This window comes from Eublepharis macularius, chromosome 2 (assembly GCF_028583425.1).
Source record: "Eublepharis macularius isolate TG4126 chromosome 2, MPM_Emac_v1.0, whole genome shotgun sequence".
Classification (NCBI taxonomy): Eukaryota; Metazoa; Chordata; class Lepidosauria; order Squamata; family Eublepharidae; genus Eublepharis; species Eublepharis macularius.
This window is the reverse complement of record NC_072791.1, coordinates 125,165,194-125,192,424: the sequence shown is the minus strand read 5'-3', so window position 1 is coordinate 125,192,424 and position 27,231 is coordinate 125,165,194. Positions and strand designations below refer to the sequence as shown.

The 27,231-nt window shown below is 40.8% G+C and overlaps 1 protein-coding gene across 4 annotated transcripts in view; it reads left to right on the top strand.

The window, feature by feature from the left end:
• Positions 1–2,463: 2,463 nt before the first annotated feature.
• RRAS2 (RAS related 2) overlaps positions 2,464–27,231 on the top strand; it is a 48,477-nt gene continuing 23,709 nt past the window's right edge. The window contains exon 1 of one of the 4 annotated variants that reach the window (XM_054972636.1): positions 2,464–2,487. Coding sequence is in view for 1 of the 4 variants with exons in the window: in XM_054972635.1 (XP_054828610.1) it covers positions 2,731–2,835 (105 nt within the window). In the remaining 3 variants the exon portion in view is untranslated. The other 3 variants (XM_054972638.1, XM_054972635.1, XM_054972634.1) reach the window with 3 other exon arrangements.

The following is a 27,231-nucleotide window of genomic DNA, read 5'->3' as shown; positions in this document are numbered from 1 at the left end:
GGACTTTAGTGACTAAAACTTCACAAAAAGGGCAAATTGCACAACCAGGGGACATTGTGTGCAAACATGCAAGGGAAAGAACACACAGTGCATCTGAAGGTGGAACTCTCTGCTAGGATTGCCAACTTTGACCCTAACAATATAATACAAGGGCAAACAATATAACAACCAATATAACAAAATTTAATGTATCAATAATGAATTAAAGTCCAAGGAATGAACCGGACATAAAAGTAAGCCCCCCCACACAAGGGAGACACAGGCAGCAATAGTCAGTGCAACACAGCAGCATAGTAAAGTGCGAAGTAAGTGCAGTGAGGATCTTAAAACATCTTGTTTGAAGACAAAAGCCTTTAATTCTTAATGTTGATTGACTTGTGTGTTTTCTCTACAGGTGTCCACGACCAAAGAAGGGGTACAAAGACCCCAATGACTCTACAAGGAGCCAGCAAAGAACTTGTTTCAATTTCTCTTCCTCAGGAATTGAAAAAACAGAGGACCACCTTGATTAAAAATAAAAGCACAATGATAGTAATAAACAGTTACCATAGAGAATCCCCAAGGTGGTGAACCTCAAAATAGTTCAACATAAAAATAGCATTTAAAATAAAGTATATCTAAAACAATTTAATAAAAATACATAACACCAAAACCAGGGAGAAGGGCCAATAAACAGTTATTGGGGATATGACAAACAAAACAAAAATTTCTTCACCTACTGGTGGAAGATGGCAGGGAGCTTGAAGAAGGGCCTCTGAAGGATGACACGAGTGGATGGGTATGTTTATATACTGCAGCTGTCCACTCAAGGGGAGGGATAGTCATAGAATACAATGAATTTCCTGCTCCTGTTATTGCTAGGGTCACCAACTTTGGGTTGAGAAATTCTTGGAGATTTGGATGGTGGAGACTGAGGACGGCAAGCTCTTGGGAGATGAGGTACCTCAGTGGGGTGTAATGCCATAATGTCCATCTTCCAAAGCAGCCATTTTCTCCAGGGGGACTGATCTCTGTCAGGATTTTGAGGCTCTGGGTTGGTTTGGATTCTTTTTTTTTAATAGAAATTTTATTGAATGGGTTAACATATTATATAATATACAATACATACTCATTTACCCTTATAATTACAGTATATGACCCCCCTCCCTTCCCCTTCCCCCTTTTCCCTTTTTGACTTCCAACAGCACTAAAAACCCTTAATTTCTTATCGTTATCTCTAATTACTATGTAGTCCCTATTATCTAAGGTAAAGTTCATGTTCATTCTCATGGTTCATATTACTTAATAACTATCTAAAGTCTGCAGTTGTCCTCTCACATCCCATTTATTTTCCACATAGTCCTTAAGCTTCTTCCAGTCAGTTAAAAATTCATTCGGATTCTGCTCTCTAAATTTCCTTGTCAATTTGTCCATTTCCGCCATATGCAACAGCTTTTGGATCCATTCCTCAACTTCTGGTATGTCTCCTTGTTTCCGGTATTGTGCATACAAAATTCTTGCTGCAACAGTCATATAATATAACAGAGTTCTGTCCCTCATGTTAACTTCTTGCATATTCAATCCTAGCAACAGCATTTCCGGGCTCTTTAACAAATTACATTTAATAATTAACAGCATTTCTCCATAAATCTTAGACCAAAACATTTTGGCCACCACATATGGCAAAAGGAGCCCTCATGTTTGGGGTTGGTTTGGATTCTGAACTGATATTCTGGCATTTCTGATGTGCTAGCTGCATGCTCTTTTTTAACATTTGAAAGGACCTGATATAATTTGACCTCTGGTCTCAGTTTGTACATGAATGACACCGGCCTCCTTAAAAGAAAGACAAACACAAGTATAATCAATAATGAATATGTATTATTTCATATATTCTAGGTCTGGATAGTTGCATTTCTGTAAACTCTGGGACTATGTGGTGAGAGCCCTGAAAGGCAGGGCCCTGGCAGAAAGCGAATTCCCTGTCCTCAATTCATGAATTTTGGTTTAAAATAAAGCCACAATCCAATACAGAATTAAAAGGTACCGTGCCTCGCTGATCATATACGTGTGTGTATACACACACACACATATCTCCATGAAAATTCATATAAGTCCAAGTCCAAGATCAAGTCCAAGTCATATAAGGTTTTCCATGGACTTCAGTCTTTCAAAACTTTGTCTTAAAGTATTAGTTGTGCGTAATAACCATACGTACAAGGTTAAAATAAAGACATAATTTCCACTAACTTACATAAAAGGGAGCGTGAGGCCAAATATTGACTGACTTGTTGGGAGGATGAGAAATGTGCGCGCGTGTGTCGGAGACATACTACTTCCTCCTTCCCCTCCCTGTGTAAACAAGATTGCACGTACCAGTTTCCCCTCCAGAGGCTGGAGGCCGTAACTCCCAGCCCACGTAATGAATATTCATATTTATTTACATACCTGCCCCTCCTCTCGACAGCCATTTGTAGCCGAGCAGAGACTGCTGGCGCTTTCGCTCCGGTGAGAACAGCCGCTCGGAGGGGGAGGAGGAGTCTGTGGCAGGCAGCTGCCTTCCAGCGGCGGGTTCTGCTCCCCGCGCCTCCCTTCGCCTGAGTTCACTCGCGCGCAGCGGTAGCAGCGTCCGGGCCTTGGCGGTGGCACTCCCGTGGCAGCGCGGCAGCAAGCGACCAAGCCGCCGGTCAGGGAGGCTCCCTCAGAGCCCGCAGCTCTGCTCCCTCTTCTCCCGGCCTGGGCTCCTCCTCGATGGCCGCGGGCTGCAGGGACGGCCCGGGGCAGGAAAAGTACAGGCTGGTGGTGGTGGGCGGCGGCGGAGTGGGCAAGTCGGCGCTCACCATCCAGTTTATCCAGGTGAGGGGCCCGGAAGGGGGCGGCAGCAGCGGCTCTTCCCTTTCTCCACGAAGCTGCCCAAGGGCGGGGCCGGAGCTCCATCAGGCTGCCAGGCCCCCTCCTCTTCCTCCGCCGGGCTCGGAGCCCGCGGGTGGGGTGTCCCTTGAGGAGCGGGGGTGGCGCTGGGTGGTGGCGCTGCCCCTTCCCCTCCTCGCGCTCGGTGATCGGGGGCTGGCCGAGGTCTCTTTGCAGTGGGGAAGCTGCAGCTTTGGACTCTGCCTTATCGCCAAGCTCTCCCCCCGGGATGTGATGGGAGGGGCTGCTCTCTGTCTTGAGATGCCCGAGCTTCTGGGGCCTGGAGGCACAAATCCTCTGTGAAGCTCCTGGAGTCGGGGATGTTGGAGTAACAACAACTTCGGAGTGTATCATTTGTTGCTTGCTCGAGTCATAAGAAGGGCATTGTTTAAGCGCTGTCGTGCGACCTTGGGCAAGTGGTTTAACTCCATGGTGCCTCAGTTGTGTCTCCGCGCTTATTTGGATGTAGGTCCTCCTTAAATCGGCGGGGTTTGCTTTCGAATAAGTGAAGGCAGGATCCGGGCGAAAACAGCCTGCTGATGTTTTCGATAGCTTAAGCTAGAAGTATATGCTGGAATGAAATCTGTGCTTTCAGATGTTTTTCCAGAAATCTTGTTTGCAACAGGTCTGTTCCCTTTATTATTGTCTAAATATGAGCACTGTGTGTGGCCAGTCCAGTTTTGTGTGTTCTGTAGATGTTTAACTTTATTTGAATCATACACGAGGAAACAACATCCTTCGTGTAAATATAATGCTGTAAAGTGCCTCTTCCTCTTAATTTTACTTTTGGCACTATAGATGTGCAGCAGCTCCAGGTTAACTTCTCTTACAGGAAGGATTTACTTTATTTTAACTCTTGATACTTTAATTCTTAATGCTTGTCCTTTGTGTTGCGTATGAAAGAATTCTCATCTGCATGGGTGAAAACTGGAGAAATGGCAGTGCACAAAGCATGACTGAACTCTACCTTGGTGAGGAAAAATGAAATGGCAGAAAGTTAAGTGCGTACCAGCTGCTCTTAGAACTGTGATTTTTTTTTTTTAGCAGAGGCCATATGCCCCCATCCCATGTAATCTATACATTTTGTGAGGTATTCAGAACTCTTGGGAGCATAAGGATTTTAGGAAGCTACTTCTCTCCAGTTTCAGTGGCATCTTCTTACCCTACCCTGAGGATAAAGTCCCGGATTCCAGATCTGTCCCGTGGAAAAAAGTAAATAACAATCAGATGAGGCACAACCCAGCTAAAACGTAATACTCTTCAATCTATAAGGCAAAATACTTGTGATGAGCTTCCTTAGGGAAAACAGAGAGGCCCCTGTAATAGCAAACAAGATGAGGGGAAAAATAACTTCTCCAAAAAGCGCAGCTCAGAGCAGAACCACAAGTGACAAAAGGCACAGATTGGACACTTGTCAGCTTCCCTCAAGTTTTGATGGGAAATGTAGGCAGCTTGGCGGAATGTTGGACAAGTGACAGTTGAAAAGTCCATTGGACAGCAGTCAGAGAGCGAAGCTGCGAGACCAGGATGCCTACATTTCCCATCAAAACTTGAGGGAAGCTGACAAGTGTCCAATCTGTGCCTTTTGTCACTTGTGGTTCTGCTCTCAGGCTCAAATTAAAACTCACTTGTTTGAGAATCCATTTATCTCTTGGAAACATATCATAAATGCTATAGAAATAAAACTGCCATCCCTGAGGTGCTGTTTTTTATGTGTAGTTTGGGCATTTCATGATCAAGAATATATAATTGTGGAGAATAGGCATGAGGGAACTGAACTTCATTTTGTACTCACATAATGTAGACATTGGCATATATCCTACCACCCTACTGAGTAAAGTTTGAAGACTTCCCTCACCCTGAGGTAGAATATATGTTACTTGAAGTGGTGGCATGAGAAGAGTGTGAAAGGAATGGTGGTAAAATATTTGGTTATGAGAAGCTAGGTGACTTTTTTAAAAAGCATTTTATAGGTCCAAAGTAGTGTGAAATAAGGAATATTTGTGGCGGGTGAAGGGATTCAATGCTCCTATTATTTATTTATTTATTTACATAATTTATAATCCACCTTCTTCAATGGAACTCAAGGTGGCTTACACAATGTAATCAATACATTGAGTAGGATGATTCACAATGTAATAGGACTAAGAATTAGTCCTTGAAATTAGAACTTGAAATAAAGCTATCATCTGAACAAAGCATAAATATCAAACATGATATGTTAAACAATGCAGAACATGGTATTACATCAGTAGAAATAAGGTGCATTTTCCTGGGTCAGTCTGTTCTGACGTAGCCCTTTTTCCTCTATAAAAAATGTCCTCCTGAACAATTCTGTTTTACGTAGTTTGAGAAATGCCAATGTGGGAGCTTTCCTTACCTCATTAGGCAGGCCATCTCACAAGGTGAGGGCCACTTCAGAGAAGGCACATGTACAAGCAGTTTTTGATTTTGTCCATTTGCAGGATGGAACCTGCAAAAGACGTGGCTCAGATGAGTGAAGTTGTCACAGCAGGACATTGCTGATGACATGGTTCTGCAGATTTGAGGGACCAAAGCGATGAGAGGTTTTGTATGTGATAGCCAGTACCTTGAACTGAGCTTTGTAACTGATGGCCAGCCAATGGAGTGACTGCAGAATGGGAATAATATGTCTGCTCTGCCTAGCTCCCAATATTAACCAATCTGCAGCATTCTGAACCAGCCTCTGAGTTGATTCCAAGGGGATACATATACAAGGCATTATTGTAATCTAGTCTTGATGTTACTGTGGCATGGGTCCAGACTGGCCAAGTAAAGGTAGGATGCCATCTTGCAAGCTAAACTATGTTGGAAGAAAGAATTTTTTTTGCGTGTGGCTGAATTAACTTGCTTCTCCTGCATAACCTCTAGGTCAGTGAGCATCATCAGGACCCTATCAAAAGTAGGAAGCGCAATTCCTTCAAGATGTCAGGCTTCCTAACCAGCATTACTTCCATCTTGTCAGGGTTCAGTTTCAATTGGTTTACACTCAGATGTTTAACCACAGCAGTTAGGCAGTGTCTCAAGTACTCTTAACACATCACCAGGAGATTTGGACAGAGAAATATAAATATGGGTGTCAGCAACATACTGATGTCATCCAATTCCAAAACTTTGAATAATTTATTTTAAGGGATTTACACAGAGATTGAATAGCAGGGGAGTAAGATTGCATCCTGAGGATTCTTGCTTGACCCATCCCATAATGAAGATCATTGGTTGCTAATAGCAACTCTTTGAGTTTGATCCATGAGGAACATCAGTCCATTCAGCTGTGTGTGTTCTGAGTTTAAGTCCCCTCCTCATTTAGAATGGCCATGTAGGGTGAAAGAGAACTATGGACTGTCTTGTTCAAACAAATTAAGTTAGTGTGTGATTCTCTTATGATGCTTCCCCCTCGTCTTGTGGATTTCCCCCCCCCTTTGGTTTTACATGAAGAGACGAAACTGCAGTTGGGCAAATAGCAGTGAGGCAGCGTAAGGCAATTAAGGTCATGTTGCACTGAGGGGAGAAGAATAGGGGTGGCCTGGCTGTGCCCAGGAAAGCTGAATGTTTCAAAAGATGATCAACACCAACTCAACTAACAGCATTAACATTTAAGCTTTTATTTGGCTTTATTTTGGTGTCAGTTTATCTGTTTGAATGGCATATCTGGTAAAAAAATTCCCAATATCAGTATTATGTTCAGCTTATGTTAGACCAGATGGATGTGGAAAACGTTTGTTCTGTATGGGAATGTGGGCATATTCTGTGCTGGTCTCCACTATTTATTCACCTCGAACAGAGTCATAGTATTATTCACCTCACTCTCTGCAGTTCTGTCCTGATGAACATTCTTTGGTGTGAACTGGAGCTGCTGCTCTTTTTCTCTTAAAAAAAAAAAGACAAAAATGAGAAAGATTAGGAGGATGAAAACGTGCCTTCTCTTTTTGGAGTCTGGTCCCTGAAGCAATTGCTTCATGTCACTTCTTGGCAAAGCTGTCTGTAAATGGTTCTGATGAAGCCTGTGGCTTTTAATGAGAAGACGGTGATCGCCTCCCCCCCCCGCCCCCCCAATTGGTCTCACAGTGTGCTTAATCTATTTTAAAAAAGCACTTTTCAAGTGGAATGGAACAGAGTATGAACTCAGGTAAATCATTGTGCTTTTCTTCTATAGCTTGTTCTTCCTTAGTCCCGTTTTTCCTCATGTCTGTTTTAGTTCATTTTGTGTTTCCCATGCATTTCTTTTTTTAAAAAAGCTTTCATGAAATATAACTCAAATTCTCTTAAGATATTTAGAGATTCAATGGATACTGTGATACAATTTGGTAGTCAGAATAGAAGAGTGTATCTGAATAAGTAGGTTATAGGAAAAAAGAGGTCCCAGTTCATGACAGCTGTTATCAAGAGAGTGGCTACTCTTAACATATACCTCTTGTTTCTTTCTCATACTTCAGTTGTAATACTTCCTCAGCCCTGTAAAAAGAGAAATTAAAGTGATATGTTTGTTCTCTGTGCTGTTATATTATTAAGATGAATCTTACTATGGAATATTTAATAGGTTATATACTCCAAACCCTAACCCTAACCCTAATCTCTTGCTATTTATAATCTAAAGGACTTTAAATAAATATGTTTTAAAAGGCTGGTTTTTTTTGTTCTGGCTTTCTTCTGATGTCATTTCAGGTTCCAGACTAATAAAGCTGTAAATGAGAGCCAAAGTTCAGTAACAAGTGTCCATTTACAGCTTAGCTCTGGTTTGAGTTAAAGGTCTGTTTATAGCTGACTAGATGTTGGATTTATTTATCTGCTTGAGTCTCTGCTGTTGCATGGAAGTGAAGATCTGAATGGCTTGCCTTGTTTGAAATGCTGGGGTTAAAATAATTGTTATCCTATTTTGTTAGGCTTATTGGTGGATCTTAGCCAGTGGATGGAGATAATTAGTTTATCCTTGCATGGCTGAAGCTACAGTTCACAGATTACTGTCCAGGCTTGTATAATTTCCACAGATGATACCGTCTGGATGCTGACTCTGGCTGTTTGCATCCTGTGTAACTCTGAATTCTTGGAGGGGCGGGGGGGGGGGTGGAAATAGCTGTGTTATTTTATTGTTTTTAGTGTAACAGTTCTGTGGTGCTATAAAGATGTACTGTAGTATCTCTTGTGAGCTAGCGTCGCTTAGATGTATAAATTGGTCTTGGGTTTATTTTACTTTTTTTCATTGTGGGGTCAAAAGAATGACGGGTGTTTTGCATGTCATTTGAGCTCTGCATAGTCTATGGAGATAAATATTAGTGGCAAGCAATTTAGCTGTGGTTGTAATAGCAAAACGTAAATTTACAACAGAGATGATACACTGGTATTGGCAGAAAGCCCACAGAAGATTCACGGAATTGTTGATTAGCATCAATTTAAATTCTCTTATGGGGAGAGAAAAGGAATTGGATGTATATTTGTGGATAAGTAGAAAACAATTCTCCTTCCATTTTTAGAATTGTCATGGTGTGCATGGTTTCCATTTATTTTAAATCTTCTTTATAATCATAGATGTATGGATGATACATTTATCATTTGGAGCCATGGGGAGGAAGAATTGATGGGGTTTTTGAATCATCTCAACAACATCCACCTGAACATACAATTCACAATGGAGAAAGAAATCGAGGGGAAACTCCCATTTCTGGATACCTTGGTCATCCGCAAAGCAAACTTTCAGTTAGGTCACAAGGTCTACAGGAAACCAACTCACACTGATCAGTACTTACACAAAAACTCCAATCACCACCCCCGACAGAAAAGAGGCATAATGAAAACATTAGTGGATCGTGCAAGACGGATATGTGAGCCGGATATGTGAGCCGCACTTTCTCAGTGAGGAAATTAATCATCTAAACCACGCACTTCAGGCAAATGTCTACTCCAGAAATGAAATCCAAAGAGCAATCAAACCCAGGATGAATCAAACAACCAAGGAAAAACAGTCTCCTACAGGAAAAGTGTTTTTGCCATATATCAAAGGAATTACTGATCAGATGGGAAAGCTTATGAGAAAGCATAACCTTCAAGCAGTATTCAGACCCACCCGAAAAATACAACAGATGCTACGATCAGCAAAAGACAGTAGAGACCCCCTCACTTCTGCAGGAGTATACCGTATACCCTGCAGCTGTGGACAAGTTTACATCGGGACCACAAAGCGTAGCATCCAGACAAGAATAAAAGAACATGAAAGACACTGCAGACTTGGACGATCTGAAAAATCAGCAGTGGCTGAACATAGCCTAACTCAAACAGGGCACAGTATCTTATTCCAGGACACCAAAATACTGGACAACACTTCCAACTACTTTGTCAGACTGCACAGGGAAGCCATTGAAATTCACAAGCATAAGCAAAACTTCAACAGGAAAGAAGAAACCTTAAGAATGAACAGAGCATGGTTTCCAGTTCTGAAAAACACCAGGCTAACAAAACACTCTATACTCAACAATAGCCCTGCAGAGAAGATTAGCACATCAAGCACCAATCCATATGCAAAAGAACCTCCTCAGGATACAGTGAAGCCTCCCGCCATTAGCACTCCACACCCTGGGAAACTCTTACAGGATGACTCAGCTCAACCCCACCCCTCCTGAGTAGATACAAATGACCTGCCAACATCTTTTCCACACTGTGACACTGAGAGATCTCTGTCTTTTGGTGCTACACCTCTGAAGATGCCAGCCACAGCTGCTGGCGAAACGTCAGGAACTACAATGCCAAGACCACGGCAGTACATCCCGGAAAACCCACAACAACCATCGTTCTCCGGCCGTGAAAGCCTTCGACAATACCCTAAGGTCATCTAGTACTAGAATGGAAACAGCTTTGTTAAATTTCACTTGGAGTTGTCTGCAGATTGTAGAGGAGGAAGAAGAAAAATGTGTATGTTATGCTAAAATTTTGTGTACAGTCAAGCTAAATTCTGTGATAACTGAATGAAAATGTGATATCTGTCTTTGCAAAACACACACTTGCAGTTTCTCCATACTTCCCTCTGATATCTTGAATGATCCAGGAGGAATCCCAATACTATGCTGGGGATTATTAGGAAAGGGATTGAAAATAGAACTGCTGATACTGCTCCTGAACAGATCTATGGTGTGTCCTCATTTGGAATACTGTGTTCAGTTCTGGTCACCGACACTGTGTTTCAAAAAGGACATTGAAAAACTTTGTTTTAAGAACTGGAAAAAAAACTGAAGTGGGCTACCAAGATGGTACTGTTGAAACCAGGTACTGTTGAAACCAGGTGGTCTATTAAAAAATCCCAAAGTAATGACAGATCTAGACATTGAGTTGGGATGGTGGGGCCAGGCACAATTGGAATCTAGATATAAAAAAGACAAGGTAATGGGCTTCTACGAGAAGGATGAGAATATTGATATGATAATGTGTGGTGCCAATGTTAAAACAATAAAGAAATTATATAGTATGATTTTAAATGCAAAATTACAGGGGGAGGAAGTTAAAGATACTATGATAAAATGGGCAGAGAACGTGGGACATACAATTAACTTAGAGCAATGGTCGCAAATGTGGAAGGGCAATTTAAGGATGACAAAAGCAGCCTCTTTGAAAGAAAATATTTACAAAATGTTTTATAGATGGCATCTAACTCCTGTGAGGATAGCCAAAATGTCTTTAAATATGTCAAATAAATGTTGGAAATGTGAAAGTAACCCGGGTTCATATTATCATATGTGGTGGACATGTAAAAAAGCAGCAGAGTTCTGGAAGATGGTCCACAAAACGACTCAACAGATACTTAAGATTTCATTGCTTTTGAAACCAGAACTCTTTTTATTAAACCACATGGTGGTTCCAGTTAATAAAAACCAAAAACATTTGATTTTGAATATAATCATAACAGCCAGGATATTATATGCGAAACTTTGGAAAACGACAGCCATCCCAATGCAAGAAAATCTGATTGAAAGGATTCTTGAGACAGCTGAAATGGATAAATTGTCGAGTTTATTGAAAGAGATGGACAATACAATATATAATGACATTTGGGATTCATTTTATAGCTGGATACAGAGAAAATCTGAAGAAACCTAGCTCTTAGTTAGGATGAAGACTTTTATGGACATTTAAAATGAATGGAAAAATTTGCAAATAAGTGGCTGAGCTGCAGAACAGATTGATGTGACAAGAAATAGACTGAGCGGTGCAATGTATTAGAGTGATATAACATGAACTTCTTTTCCCCATCCCTCTTTATTCTGTATTCCCCTTTTCTTAGTAAAAAAAAAATAAAAAACCTATTACAAAAAAAAGAAAAGAAATGTCTCATTGGCATCTGTGCCTTATTGTTGGCCCTCTGTGAGAGACAGAATGGACTAAATGGGCCACTGGTCTGATCCAGCATGACTCTTCATCTTATTTGGTTGCCTCTCTTGAAGTTTATCCCTTGCTGGCAGAGCTTTGTTAGCTCTGTGTTGTTGGCCTTTACTTGGCATTCTTGTTTCATTGTTCATTCCAGGATTTGACAGTGACATTATTTGTAGATAGCTTACCCTGCACAAAGATGGCGATCAGATGTAAGTCAATAGTCTGTGCAGTTCATGTCAAGATGCTGCAAATGCCTGCTGAACCAGTTTGCATTGGGTTTTCCCCAAAGTGCACATGCACAAAGATACTGCTGATTCAAACTGACCGGTGGCCATTAGCACCACTAAAGACTGCTTAGATAAACACCTGAAGATAGGAATTTGTTGAAACATAGCATTTATTGATGACTGATTTATAATTTGTGAATGATCTTATTGTCTTTTTAAACAAATGCCTGCTGAGTTGAGCGGTTATGCAGCAAGCATGGGGGAGTAGTAGAATTCAATGAGGCTCTGTGAAAATGAGTATACGTGAAAATCCAGTTCTGTTGTACTGTATATTTAGTAAGGAATACAGTGAAACAACCTGCAGAACATCTGTGAATGGATCAACAAACTATCATACTGATTATTGAAAAATCAGATGTGTTCACTACCAACAAACAGGCCACGAGCTGAACCGGCAGGTGTTCTAGCATCCCTAAATCAAACTAGCACCGTCAAGCATGTAAGCATCAGTATATCTAATTGTCAATATGACCCCATCTGTGAATACTTAAATACAGAGATTGGAGCCATGAACAGACAAAACAGATCTTTCTACAAACCAGAGAAAAGCCCCAAATTTGCAGAAACCCTCCCTAAAATAAAAGAACCGGTGCCTGTACCATTAAATGAATGTCTGTACCATGGCTGTTGTGGCCATTGCTAGGCAACCACAACAGAACTGCCAGCGTCCACACCTTGGTTTCTGTTAGTAAAAGGCAGAGGGGAAGTCCTTTTCAGGGCTTTTTTTTTACCTTTGAGGGAGCTGGCACCATACAGAATTTTACTAGGAGAGGCTGCCAAGAGAGGGGGAAAGAGGGGAAACCTGAAGATGGGGGAGTAGGTAATGGTAGGTTGCCTGTTGGGAAGTAGGAAAAGGGGAGAGGCTATGGGGAGGAAAAAGAGGAAATAGTAGGGAAGGGGAAATGAGATGCCCCCCTGCAAGTCCCCTGCTTGTTTCTTGTCGCATTATTTCATCTTTCTGGATTCAGTAGTAGATATCCTTTATGTGCAGTTCTTCACTGAAACAAAGTTTGATTTGTTGCTGTGACCTTGTACTCTTATGTGTACATTAGTAGCTATAGTATGTTACTACCTGGCAACTTTGCCCTCACATATAGTGTATTGAAATTAACATGCATTTTCTGTGGAGTTAATGCAAGTGCAGTTATTGCTAGCTTGGAGGTAAAATAGAAGGAGGAGGAGGTACAAAATGAACTCAGGTGAAATAGCAAGATAAATGTAATAGGGGACATGTTTTAATCTCACTTTTCTGCTGTAAACAATAGTTTTCAGAGTTGGTGAGTGGGGGTGTTCAGGAATAATGCTGCAACATATTTTTTCCTTTCTTTTGTACAAACAACTAAGTCAGTATCACATATAGATGATAAATATAGGTTACGAATGATCAGAGGAGATGTTAATATTAGGGCAAAGTCCCTGAGGGACGTCTCTTCCCTGAGGGACGTCTCTTCCCATATACTCCCTGGAGGGTACCAAGATCAGCTGGTAAGCACCTACTGGTGGTCCCTTGCCCCAGGGAGGCTCGATTGGCCTCAACCAGGGCCAGAGCCTTTTTGGTCTTGGCCCTGACCTGGTGGAACTCTCTGTCTGAGGACACTCAGGCCTGCCAAGATCTTGTCTCCTTCAGGTGGGCCTGTAAGACAGAGATGTTCTGCCAGGCGTATGGATGAGGCCATCAGGGTTTCCACCAAATGAGCCTCTCTCCCGGTCTCTTCTATGTCTGTAGGGGGGATTGACCATCAACCCCCCATATATGATCAAGCACGCATGGTTAAGCTGCACCTCCACCTCCGTCAGATGCTATATGTTTTTTATACAGTGAGCAGGTGTTTTATTAGAAAGCTGTTTTAATTGATTGTGATTTTATCTTGTATATTTTATCTTCTGTTGTGAAATTAATTGTGTTTATTAATATTAATAATGATTATGTCAATTACAACAATAACAATAATAAACAACCTAGGGTTGGGATCCAGGAATACATTTTCAAGCTTACTATTAGCAATCACTGTCTACTGGCAAAATCTATTGCCTTCCTCTTTGGCTTGGAGAACAAAAGATTTTCTCCAGGCTGTGCAATGAGGTTTGGAGAGCTTACTCTCAGTGTTCATCATCTCTCCCTCTCTAAAGAGCTGAGAAGGGACCCTCCAAGCTCAGTGTGATACCTCAGTCAACCCCTTCTCTTTCCTCTGTAAGGTTGGTGATGAATACAAATGTAACTGGCTGTGCCTAAACAGGGCTGTTGGTCATGTGTCCAGTTCTACAGATGTTCGTGTGTCCAGTTCTACAGATGTGGTAATGAACAATATCAGTTTTTTTAAAGTATCTTGCAGCTTTTTAGCTGGCTTTCAAGGGGGCTTCAAGCTTGCATTTAAAACAGAAGATCTTATTTCTTCCATGTTGTAAGTATAGCTAGATATGTAGAATCTTGGGATGTTTGGCAGCCATTAGAAAAAAAAATAAGGGGGAGGGGGTAGAAATATATGCAATATTTACTTCAATTTTCTTTCTAGGCCTTCTGTTATGGTTCTGTTAATGTTCAGAATTCCTCTTAACATGTATGCTGTGTTGACTGCCATTTTTTCCTTGTCAATTATTCTTGGTTTTAACTTCAAGAGCTCAATTTTGAAACTTTAATTAAGCCAGTAATGTGCAAACTCTGTATTAAAGTGCTATGAGAACCAATAGCATGCCATAAGAAAGTAATATTCCTTCTGAAAGACCAAAACTCATGCTTTCAGAGGAGGTTGCCTGTTGTGTGTCTGCAAGCTTCGCTTCTCTGGCCTTGCCTCCTTCCAACCAAGTACACTCAGGTCAGTTAGTTTGTCTGAAACACAGTGGCTAGGTCCCTCTGAATGTAGGTAAGCTTTACATTTCTTTAAGTTTAGGTAAGAGAAGAAATGTACCTGTTATCAAAATTTTGTGGAAATATTGCAGAGGCAGGCAATGGCAAACCACCTCTGATAGTTTCTTGCCATGAAAACTCCACCAAGGGTTGCCATAAGTCAACTCTGACTTGAGGGCACCCCACACACACACACACACACACACACACACACACACACTCTCTCTCTCTCTCTCTCTCTCTCTCTCTCTCTCTCTCTGCATTAAATACTGTTAGGATAAAGTGGGTTATTTTAATTTTATATATCGTGTGGAAAGGCATCCTAAGATGCATATAATTGTTGAACTTTTTGAAGGTCCAAATCCCTGCAATCGAATGGGGGGAAACAATCCAAATGGAATGAAGATCAGAATAAGGTAGACATAAGATGCTTTGTGTTATAAATTGTGCTATAGAATGTATGCAGCTGCTGCTGTCGAGCTTTTCTCCAGCTGTCTTACACTGACTGGTCACAATATACTTTGCATTCTCTTCCCACTTAACTCTCTTAATGTTCTATGGTGTTTTGCTCAAAGGAACTTAGTGGGTCACTTGCTCTTAGTTGTGACATGCTCTTGTTCTTTATGTTTCGATCAAAGAAGTCTATAGTTATTAATTATACAAAATGTATGAGAGTAGACTATTGGTGTATTTTGGTGCATGTTTTTATATGGCATATAGAACAGGAGTTAAAGAAAAGCTCATTGCCTGTGTTATTGAATAACTTAAGATAATTTTGCTATGTATGTAAGTGTTCTTAACTTCAGTGAATCTGCCCTTGTCAGAAATCAATTCCAACTGTATGAAACTCCCATTGTTACTTAAAAAAAAACTTTGTACATGTTTACCTCAGTTAAATCCTTATCATTCTTGCACTGTGACAAATCCATTAGACTACCAACATTAGATGCAATTTATTAATATTTCTGAAGTATTCAGTGATGTATGTTCATCAACTCTTGTTTTGAATGAAAAGCTGTTCCATTCTAATAAATGCCTGGATTTTTTTTCCACAGATGTCTTTGAGAATCTGAGTTTATTTTCAGGTATTAGTCATGAGAATTAGTGATACAGGCGTATTGTTCATCCATTGTTTGTAGAATGTCTACTATTTGCTCATGGGAAAGCCATGAGGGCAGAACTAGCCTAGAGCTTCTGGTGAGGAGTGGGTAGCCCAGCTGGTTGGTGGACAGGATACAGTTTGCACTAGATCTTCCCTGATAGTCATAATGGTCATTTTGCAAGCTGTAAATAACAAATTAGGTGCCACAAGACTCCAGCTTTTCAAAAGCATTCATTTAAAACACATTCACATGTAGAGGAAAGAAGTAAATAAGTTGCCTTCCTCTTTTTCCCCACAGCAGACAAACTGTCAGCACATAAGATTGTGAGGATAATTGGTGTGCAAGGGATATAAACTAGGGTTGCAACTTTATACACTCATATTTGGGGGTAAATTCTTGTGAACACAATTGGGCTTCAGGGTACACATACATAGGTTTGGACTGCAAGAGGCCACTGAACAGCTAGAGGAATGAGTAATAGAAATGTGCAGTCTGAACACTGACACACATGGAGTGTCTGACAGGAGTTCAGGCTTTCAGTTGAAAGTGATGGGGTGAAAGAAGATGGCAGACTAGAAAGTATTATGATACTAGATAATATTATGTAGCTATGCCTTTATTCTGTCTTTAAAATAATATATATCTTCTTTAGGAGATCATATTGTGCTGGGTTTTTTGATCTTTTTCAAAAATAGCATTTGTACTGCTAAAGTTGCAAAGAGTAGAATTTAAAGAATTTAAAATAGGGAAAAATGAATGTTTTGAGTTTGTGAAGCTAATATCTGTATTGTGGCAGATCCAGAGAAAATACATTTGCTCAGAGGCATTTTTTGAGTTCTCTGGATGATTTAATTTTGTGCCTCTCTTTTTTTTCCCCCACGAGTAGCTGTGTCGTGTAAAACTATTGAATAGGATTGAAAGGTAGGGTGAGGTGAGCGAGGTGTTTTGAATAACATCAATATTATTAGGTAGATGTGTATGTCTACTGTATATTGTGAAAGATACATTGTATGTGTCCATGGTGTTCTCTTTGCCTGTTTGTATTTTTAACATTCAGAGCAATTATCTTTGGCTTAAGTAGTTTTAGAAAAATAAAGTGTAGTATTATGCTCTGGTGGGAGTGTTTTTTGAATCGATGAATAAGATTTCTAATTAAGCAAGCAATATAGGGAGCCTTAGAGAAGTACTGCATGAAAGAACTACTTTCAGCAATTACTGGCTAGCCAATGTTGTATAGTGGTTAATATCAAAGTAGTATCTGGGTGACCCATGTTCAAATCTCTGCACTTATCATGGAAGCTTAGTGGGTGACCTTGGGCCAGATGCAACATTACCTTAGAGGGTTGTTATGAGGGTAGAATGGAGGAGGTAAAAATTATGTTAGATACTGTCAGGAGAATGTGCAATATAGATATTTGAGTTTGTTGCTGACACTGTTAATGGCTCAGATAAATCAAGTTATTTGAATTCCAGCATGTTGCATTCCATGCATTTTATAGCTTAAATGCAGTGTGTCTTCCACGGCTGCTATAACAAATATTCTGATTAGCATTCAAAGCCAGATTTGGTTCAAAATACAGTTTTTATCAGTACTGCTTCAGAAAGCTAGATACCCAGAATGGTTTCAAACAATTATCTAAAACATTGTATTAGTTCTCTTCTGAAAAAATAAGTTGGAATAGATTTTCTGCTAGGAGTCTTGGAAGCTGAGAAGGGTATATGGGCCATGTTAGCTTGGGGTACATCTGGTGACCTGAAGCATTGTAACACATGTCTTTAGAAAGTACTAGAGATGGGCACGAAATGAAGCACGGAACAAAATTCCGTATGGAATGGCTGGTTCGTTTGCACCAAAACACGCGTTCCATGGGAACGCGTGTTTACGGAACAAACGAATTTTTCCAGCTGTTCTGTGGCCGGTTCGGAGTTTCACAGATCCTACACCAGTTTCAGCCCATCGGCTGAACCCAGCACGGGGTCTGTGAAACTGACAGCCCCTGCACAGGAGAAAGGGGCTGTCAGTTTCACAGCCCCCACACCAGCACCAGCACAGGGTCTGTGAAATGACAGCCTCTTTCTCTTGCTGCCAGAGCAGGAGGAGAAAGAGGCGGTCAGTTTCAAAGACCCCACGCTGGAACCAGCACAAGGTCTGTAAAACTGACAGCCTCTTTTCCTGCTGCTCGAGCTGTCAGTTTCACAGACCTAGGGTCTGTAAAACTGACAGCCCAGGCAGCAGAAAAAGAGGCTATCAGTTTCACAGACACTGCACTGGTTCCAACGTGGGGTCTTTGAAACGGGCAGCCTCTTTCTCCTCATGCTCTGGCAGGAGAAAGTGGCTGTCAGTTTCTCAGATCCCACACCAGTTCCATCGCGGGGTCTGTGAAATGACAGCCTCACGAACCACAAACTCGGAAAAGATCAGAAGTTTGTGGTTCGTGGAATGCTACGAACCACGAATCATGTGTTTCTTTTGGGGGGGGGTCATGCCCATGTCTAGAAAGTACTTAAATGTATGCTTGGTTGCCATTAAAAAAATGCAGCTCGAACTTCCAGAATGGTGTGGCGATGTCACGGCAGCTGAGTTTATGAGCTCAGTACTGTGATCTTCCTGATCCCCTGAGACCCGAGGACTCGGGCCTCCAACACTCCTCCACGGAGAGGGGAGGTAGGCCAGAGCAAGGTGGAGGAGCTCACGGGGATTGGCAACCCCCTGTTGGAGCCCTCGCACCGACTCGAAGGGCAAGGACTGAGGAAGAAGCCTTAATGGTGCATAAGCTACGAACCCCGAGACTTTGAAACAAGTGAAGGATTCCTGACAAGATAGAACTGAAAGACCGAAAAAGAGTGATTTTACCTGACATCTCTCCAAGTAAGAGTATTGTTTATTGCTTTACGACGGCTAAACAGCTTGATGAGGGGTTTTTTATTATCCCCCGGAGAGGCGGCCGCCTCATGGACTAGGAAACTGATGCTTAAGAAGTGAAGTGTAAGGAGAGGTTTCCTGGGATGGAGAGCTGGGGAGCAAAAAACTTTATAACTACAAATAGTAAGAGAAAAGGAGCTTTTTACCAGTTTTAAAAGATCTGTGATTGAACATTTGTGAGTGGACACAATGGCATTTTCTGAAGAGATACTGCAACAAATTTCTAAACTGATGGATTGTGTATTAAGAAAAGCAGACGAAACACTTGGAACAAAAACAGGCACGAACACTGTGTTAGATGCCAAGTTAGAAGAGAATTTTGATGGGACAGACTTACCGAAAAGAAAATTGGAGTGGAGTTGTGAAAAATACTCTCAACAAAATGGAAGAGAAAATTAGCTTTCTTCAGTGAAAATACAGAAAGCGGAGAAGTGGGAGGAGTGTGCTGAAAAGGAAGCTGTGAGGAAGAGTTTCTGCATGAAGTACAAAGCATACAACATACTCCAATTAAGAAGCATATAATAAAGATGAAGAAAGATAAACAGGGACATTATAATGCATTTAACGGCACCTCTCATGAATGGCTAGAAGGCAAAAAGAGCCGGCTATGGCTGATCATTGGAAAGAAAGAGTTTCAATACTATTCCAGAGGGAGAAAGAAGAAACAGAATGAAACTTAAAGTGTGAACCTCGTTTCTTTATCCCCCCCCCTCTTCTTTTCTGTTTATATGACATAGAGCTTTAAACTGAAGTGAGATTAAAAGGGTGGGTTAAATAGGGTTGTTAGGGGCCTTTGCAGATAAGGATGGTATATGGGATATATTGGGATTTTTATATGTCCATGTTCTAGATACTATTTAAATTGCTTTAACAAAAAACTTAGAGAATCTGGAAAGAAACTAGGCTTAATATGCCTCCTTCTGTTTCATGCGGTTACTAGAGGGAGTGTGGCAAATGGGTCTTTGTAGTTTTCTATTTTCCTTCTCACCCCTTATTTTCTTCTTGGGATTTCTTTCCTTTAAATAAAAGTATAAGAAAGTTATTGAGACAAAATATCTTCTAGGATTAACAGGGGAAACACTAGGGAGGTAGAGGAAACTTTGTAAATCTGTTAAACTTCAAAACTTAAAACTATTGGTTAAGCTAAGTCTACCTATACACTTTCTTTTGCCTTTTGTAATGAAAATACAAGTACAAAACCTTAGATGGCTTGGGTTTTGATGCATGAAAGACAGAGGGTAGGCTGTTACAAAAATCTTTTTGTACACTTTTCTCCTTTAAGAAATTACGTAGTCTGATATACACGAATAATGGGACTAATAATAGAGCATAAAGAAGTGGCTGTTTGTTTTTGGTTTTTTTTAGCTCTGTCTCTGGACTGGCTATTGGCTTAGTACCCTAGGCTTAAGAATTAAAGGACTGAAGCGTGCCCTAAGAATCTGCTCACTTAGAACATAAATAATTGTAAGAAATGAGAAAAGGAATTGAGTAGTTGGGTAAAAAGAGCAAGGAATTTAAAAGGTGCTTGGAGAGATCTAAACGGACCGTGTATTGTATAAATGGGGAAAAAGGTGGGGTAGTTGGTTACTCAGTTTCTTTTTTTATGGATTGATGTCTGTCTGTATTGCAAATTTCTTGAAATTTTGGATGTATAATGACTATCGTGTACACGAACCTGATACTAAAAAGTTTTCTTTTTTCTTTTTAAAAAAACTAATAAAAATCTATTATTAAAAAAATCCTTTAATTCTTAAGCCTAGGGTACTAAGCCCATAGCCAATCTAATCAAAACCCAAGCCATCTAAGGTTTTGTAAAAAAGGAGTTGCAGTTTATATAAACAATTTACAAATAAATGTTACAGAAGAATTAAAAGAGACTGAAGGAAAATATATGACTTTGAAAATCAGGCTCCCGGAAGGCAAGATTTACACACTCTCAACAATATATGCCCCAAACAATGCAAGAGAAAAAAATTATGGAAATATTTTCCAATCTATTTAAGATTTTCAAGGAGAGACATGAATGGAGTAATGGAACTAAAAAAAGATAGGTGAAAAAACCCGTTTGGGGGTAAACTTCCCCCAAATATGTTTAATTATATGGAAATGTTACAATAGGAAGATACTTGGGGGATTGTTTTTATATTATATGTTTACTCTTCCTTTTCTTTTTTCTTTTGATGTAATTATAATTGTGACATACTTTTTATTTTATTCTGTTCTGTTTATATTTATAAAAAAATAATTTTTTATTAAAAAAGAATTTATGCACTGCCTTAAAAGATCTGTGGCTATGGCCCACACAAAGTAGCTTAATCCTTAACCTTGACTGACTCCACCCACTTTCAATGTGGCAACAGTCAGACTGCAAGGCCTCTGTTGGGCCCTACATACTTTCTTGGCTCCAATTTACATTTGGGGAATGTTAGAAGAGGAGAACTTGATGCTGTCCCTTTTCTCAGGTTTCAGAGCGGGACAAATCAGAGAGTTAGAATGATAGAAAGGTTATGCCATCTGTTTACTGCTTTATTCCTTTACTGCCCCGAACTATCCTTTGATGTGTAGATTGCTAATCTTAGGACTTCCTCCTCATGACATCTTTGTTTTCCTCCCTTTGTCACACTTCTACCTTTTGTCTCCATCTTGCACCATGAATGCAGGACTTGTCCTGCCATCCATGCCCATCTTTATACTTAAGTAGATAGGCATCTGTCTCTCCACTTTCCTATCGAAGTGAGTTCCTATAATAAATAATTCTTACTTTTTTTCTAAAACTGAGGCAAGTGTAAAGTTTGTTACTTTCTCTCTCACACTCGCACCAGCCACCATTCTCCAACTGCCCATCATGTTTTCTCTGCAACCTATGCTACTCTGTTAAGGACCAGTTTCTGTTCCTTTTAATAGGGAAAAAGTGAGTCTCTATTTTATTTCACTTTTCAGTTACGCTATCATTGCATTAGAAATGGAACACTGTGGAAGGGTAGGCCCTATGTTTTCTTGTTAAAATTCTTTTGTTTGTTTGCTTGCTTGCTGCTGCTGTGGTTTTCGCTGGGTGTAAGATGGGTCTATATAACACTGATTTAGAACAGTTAGTTTTTTCATGGTAGTGTGTGTGGGTGTGGGTGTGTGTGCTTCAGCTGCTCCTAAGCTTCTCTTTCAATTTCCATTCCATTTTTAAACAGTGCAGTGGCATCTATTGAAGAAAAGGACAATTCCTAAAATGGCAGCCCAGGTGCTGTCTCTCTGAAGCAATAAGAAAGCCCATCTGCATGAACAAGATGCAGATCAGAGACCTTTTAAAAATTTCCTTTTGTCCTGTGTGCAGCTCAGAGAGAACGTGGGCAAGGAATCTATACATGTTCATGCTCTTCATTTTGCTGTTTACCTAAAATGGTATGGTACAGTTTCAAATGGGCAACCAACTAGCTAATGCTTAGAGAAGAAATTCTTTTAAAAAGTTGAGTAGCACTTTTAAAAGTACAGCAAATGTATTTTGGTCAAGTATATGTGTATTGACAATTGTTCACCACCTAAGCAGCAACAGCTAACATGAACTGGTTTCAAGCATATAATAGTATTATTGCACTGAGGCTTACTTTTCTTGGTTGTTGTTTGGATTAAAAGCTATAAAACACTTTGGCAAATTTGAAATGCTATTACAAAAAGTTAGATACTCCAAAGATTATACCCTGCCTGCACAACTCAGGCAAGCCTGTCCCAGCAGACATTCGCACATATTTCCCAAGGACCAAAATATTAAATCTAATGTATACAGACCATAATATTCAGACAAGAAAAATGTCTACATCAGCTACTAACAGAATGAGCTAAACTTATCAGAATAGGCCTTACCATACCTGTTTCCTCCTGCACCTCAGAAAGGTCATTCTCATGCCTTTGTAGAATAAAAACCTTTTTACGGTCAAGCATGAGACAGGCTCAAACAAATGGCTCTTCTTCATGGACATAAACAAATCTCTCAGGAAATTGATCTTAATGTTATAGCTAATGAGTTCATTCAAAGAACATCAGAACAAATGCATTCCGTGTAACTTAAAATCCTAGTTGGCATAATGCGAGTTTTCTTTAAGGTCATGGCTATGAGTGCTGAATTGTCTCAAAATTAGTAGGGAGCCCCTCCCTAAATCCCCCATGGCCCCACCTCCATAAATAGTAGAGGCCCCTCCCTATGATGTCATTGGGCCCCAGTTCTTTTAAGGACTTAGCATAGCAAGCCATCTGGCCCAGCTCCAGCCCGCCCCCCCCCCAGGAAATTGGAAAGCCTACGCCTGTGCCAGCAGCTTCTTGTTCTTCTTATCCTTTTAAAAAAACAATACAGAAAAACTTAATCATGTGAGTTTTATTTATTCTGTTTTGTTTGATCCTGAGAAGCACCATCAATATGTTATTTAGCAGCACTTTTACTCCAGTTGTTGAATGGTTTCCACTTAGTTATATATGACAGTTTCTGCTTTGAACTTTCTAACTGAATATGAATGTTTGTCAGGCTATATATGATTTATGTCATCATACCATGCATGTATTGAAATAGACACTGAAATAACTGTTTCATTTTTATGCCTGGAAGAAAAAGTGTATGTTCTTCTGTTTGCTAGAAATGGTTTTTTGTTAAAAACCTGTTAAAATGTAGAAAGTATAGCCTTAAGTATTCACTGAGATCCTATTTGTATTTTGTTTCTTGATTGCTTCATTTGGTCATTATATTGGAAACCTCTTATTTCTCCCCAGTGTGAACGTGACTTATTTGAGAATCAAATACAGAGTTTTGCAAATTTGGCTGAATGTTTTGAATACTGATCCTTAATTAAAGCAGTCATGGTATTCAGACTTGTTTATCTATATGAGGCTTTCTCTTCATTTAAATCTGAGGAGACAATTATAGTCTGGGTTGTCATTTATATTTCTGCTAGCGTGCTGTTAATCATACTTTAGAAATCTTTTCATACATGTTATTTGTACCTGAAAATAACTTCTCTGCTGTAAAATGCATGAACAAATTCCCACAAGAATAATGAAAATGTTGAGACAGAAGCTGTTCAGGCACCCTGCTGGAAACTCCCCTACAGTAACTCTGAATGTACATGTGTTAATATAAATTCTAATTTATAAACATTCATGGCATATTACTCCTGTGCTTGTTAAACAATGCTTACAGTGTAATCTTAAGAAGAGTTACTCCAGTCTAAGCCTGCTGGAAGCAATGAGCTTAGACTGGAGTAACTCTTTTTAAGATTGCACTCTTAAAGAAGAAAAATGTAAGCTTAACCCAGCGAGAGTTTTGATTAGCTGCTGGAACTTCATATCTCTATAAGTAAGCTGGTAGCTTCATTATGTTCATAACTGGAATATAGTTAATGTATGCCCACTTTGTCAAATGACCATTAATTGAATGGATGTAAACAAAACTGAAAATTTGATTTTAGAAAAGGATTTAGTCCATGGTTGCTGCCTTCACTTTTAAACAACTTAGGCTTTCCAGACTGGCAATGAGCTTGACCCAGGGCTTTTTTTGAGCCAGAATGCCCTGGAACGGCGGTCCAGCAACTCTTTAAAATACCCACATGAGTCACATGAGTATTTTAAAAATGGCGTGTTTTGGGCATTTTGGGCCCATTTAGGGTTCAAAATGGCCTGGATCAGGCTGGTGCCGGTGCCGGGGCCAGGTGGAGGAGGGTTCCCCCACCCGGCACTGGGCCGTTTGGGGGCTGTTTGGGCCATTTTGGGCCCATTTAGGGCCTGAAACAGCCCAGGTCAGGACTGAAATGGCTGGGATCGGACCAGTGCTGGGTGGGATCGGACCAGTGCTGGGTGGCTCCTCCACCCAGCAGCAGCCTGATCCTGGCAATTTTTGGCCCCTTTTGGCCAGGCAGGGGCCAGGCAACGGCCCAATCCTGGTCCTTTTGGGCCCCTTTTGGCCATTTTGGGCCCAATTTGGGCCCAAAATGGCCAGGATCTGGCCCGGAACAGCCAGGATCAGGCCTCTGCCTGGATGGGGAACACTCCCCTGCCCAGTAGCAGCCCAGTCCTGGCCGTTTTGGTCCCAATTCAGGCCCCAAATGGCCAGGACTGGGCCCGAAATGGCCAGGATCGGGCCACTGCCTGGTGGGGGAGTGATCTCCCATGTGGCAGCAGCCCATTCCGGGCAGCGGCCCATTCCGGCCCATTCCAGGCCCGTTTTGGCCCAATTTGGGCCCGAAATGGCCCAGATCCAGCCAGTGCCAGGCGGGGGAGTGCTCCCCCTCTGCAGAGTGGCCCGATCCAGGCCAAATTTAGCCTTATCTAGGCCGAATCAGAGCCCCCCATGGAGCACAGGAGCGCTCCTGGGGTGGCCACAGCCTGCGTGATGACATCACATCCCGGAAGTGACATCATCGTGCAGTCCCGGGAGCTTGGATCATTTTCAAACTGTCCTGCATATACTATGTGTATGTACTTGGATCATTTTCAAACTCTCCTGCATATACTATGTATATGTACTTGGATCATTTTCAGACTGTTCTGCATATACTCTGTTTTGATGTAAAGTTGGTATAAAAGTTATTTTAACCTGCTCCAAAAGTTGCTTATTGGAGTATTCCCCACCCACGCTTCAAATATGAGAGATTTGTAGATTACTCCACCACTGTATGGGATGTCAGGTGCATCTCTGGAAAATAAATAAAATACAGGGTAGATCTGGATGTTACTTTGGGTGTTGCTATTTTTTTTCCAAACATCATAGTAAATAGGAAATGACTCCCCCCTCCTTTACCCTGGTTTATGTGGATTGTAGTGCGGCACTGCTCAAAACCTATAGATTAAATTAGTATGATTATCATTTCAGTAAGTAAGCTACTTGTGTGATCAAATTATTTATAGGCCTTATTTTTCAAGTTCTTCATTGGTTTAAAAACATTTTGGTTCACAAATAACTCTTGGGTTGCTTTAGGCTAGCAGTTAGGTTTGGATATGTAGCTTTTAGGTTTCAAAGTAAAGGCATAATCTGTTCTGAATTTTCAGTTTGAATGTTCTGGAATGTACAAAACGTTCAGTTACAAGCTTGACTGATTCTCAAGTAGATATGAAACTGACTTGAATTGCACACCTTTGCTTTATAACACATCAATTCCTGTTTTCTTTTTTAAAACAAAGGTTTAGCTTACACTACTGTTAAGAATTTGGAGGACAAGGGTAGTACATCTCGAAGAGTCAAACTATATGGTAGGTGTTGGATTCTTTTGGTGATTTGGAGCAAAATGAACAGTGGGACAGTTCATACCTCTATTAAAAATTGCAGCCATGCTTGCAACTAAATATACTTGCTTTTCCCAGTTGCAAGGATAATTTTGCATCATATAATTGGTCAGTTTATTAAGGCTTTGAAATAGAATTTTGCTTATCTCAATATGAAAGACATATCCTCAAACATTACATTGCAAGGGTTTTTTTTCCTTTCCTTTTCTGGTGTTAAATGAAAATCCCCTTTCGAGTGAAACTCTTGTAATGAATACTGTGAATGAATGAATACAATGAATACAAACTCCTGTAATGAATACACTGCAGAGAGAAGAGCAGGTTCAAAAGGTGGCTGCATTGTGAAAACTACATCTGATATCCAGCTTTCCCCATGGACAGGGGTGAAGAAGTAAAGTAATCAACAACACAAATGCAGTGTATTGTCGAAGGCTTTCACGGCTGGAGAACGATGGTTGTTGTGGGTTTTCCGGGCTGTATTGCCGTGGTCTTGGCATTGTAGTTCCTGACGTTTCGCCAGCAGCTGTGGCTGGCATCTTCAGAGGTGTAGCACCAAAAGACAGAGATCTCTCAGTGTCACAGTGTGGAAAAGATGTTGGCAGGTCATTTGTATCTACTCAGGAGGGGTGGGGTTGAGCTGAGTCATCCTGTAAGAGTTTCCCAGGGTGTGGAATGCTAATGGCGGGAGGCTTCACTGTATCCTGAGGAGGTTCTTTTGCATATGGATTGGTGCTTGATGTGCTAATCTTCTCTGCAGGGCTATTGTTGAGTATAGAGTGTTTTGTTAGCCTGGTGTTTTTCAGAACTGGAAACCATGCTCTGTTCATTCTTAAGGTTTCTTCTTTCCTGTTGAAGTTTTGCTTATGCTTGTGAATTTCAATGGCTTCCCTGTGCAGTCTGACAAAGTAGTTGGAAGTGTTGTCCAGTATTTTGGTGTCCTGGAATAAGATACTGTGCCCTGTTTGAGTTAGGCTATGTTCAGCCACTGCTGATTTTTCCGGTTGTCCAAGTCTGCAGTGTCTTTCATGTTCTTTTATTCTTGTCTGGATGCTACGCTTTGTGGTCCCGATGTAAACTTGTCCACAGCTGCAGGGTATACGGTATACTCCTGCAGAGGTGAGGGGGTCTCTAATGTCTTTTGCTGATCGTAGCATCTGTTGTATTTTTCGGGTGGGTCTGAATACTGCTTGAAGGTTATGCTTTTTCATAAGCTTTCCCATCTGATCAGTAATTCCTTTGATATATGGCAAAAACACTTTTCCTGTAGGAGACTGTTTTTCCTTGGTTGTTTGATTCATCCTGGGTTTGATTGCTCTTCGGATTTCATTTCTGGAGTAGCCATTTGCCTGAAGTGCATGGTTTAGATGATTAATTTCCTCATTGAGAAAGTGCGGCTCACATATCCGTATTGCACGATCCACTAATGTTTTCATTGTGCCTCTTTTCTGTCGGGGTGGTGATTGGTGCTACACCTCTGAAGATGCCAGCCACAGCTGCTGGCGAAACGTCAGGAACTACAATGCCAAGACCACGGCAGTACAGCCCGGAAAACCC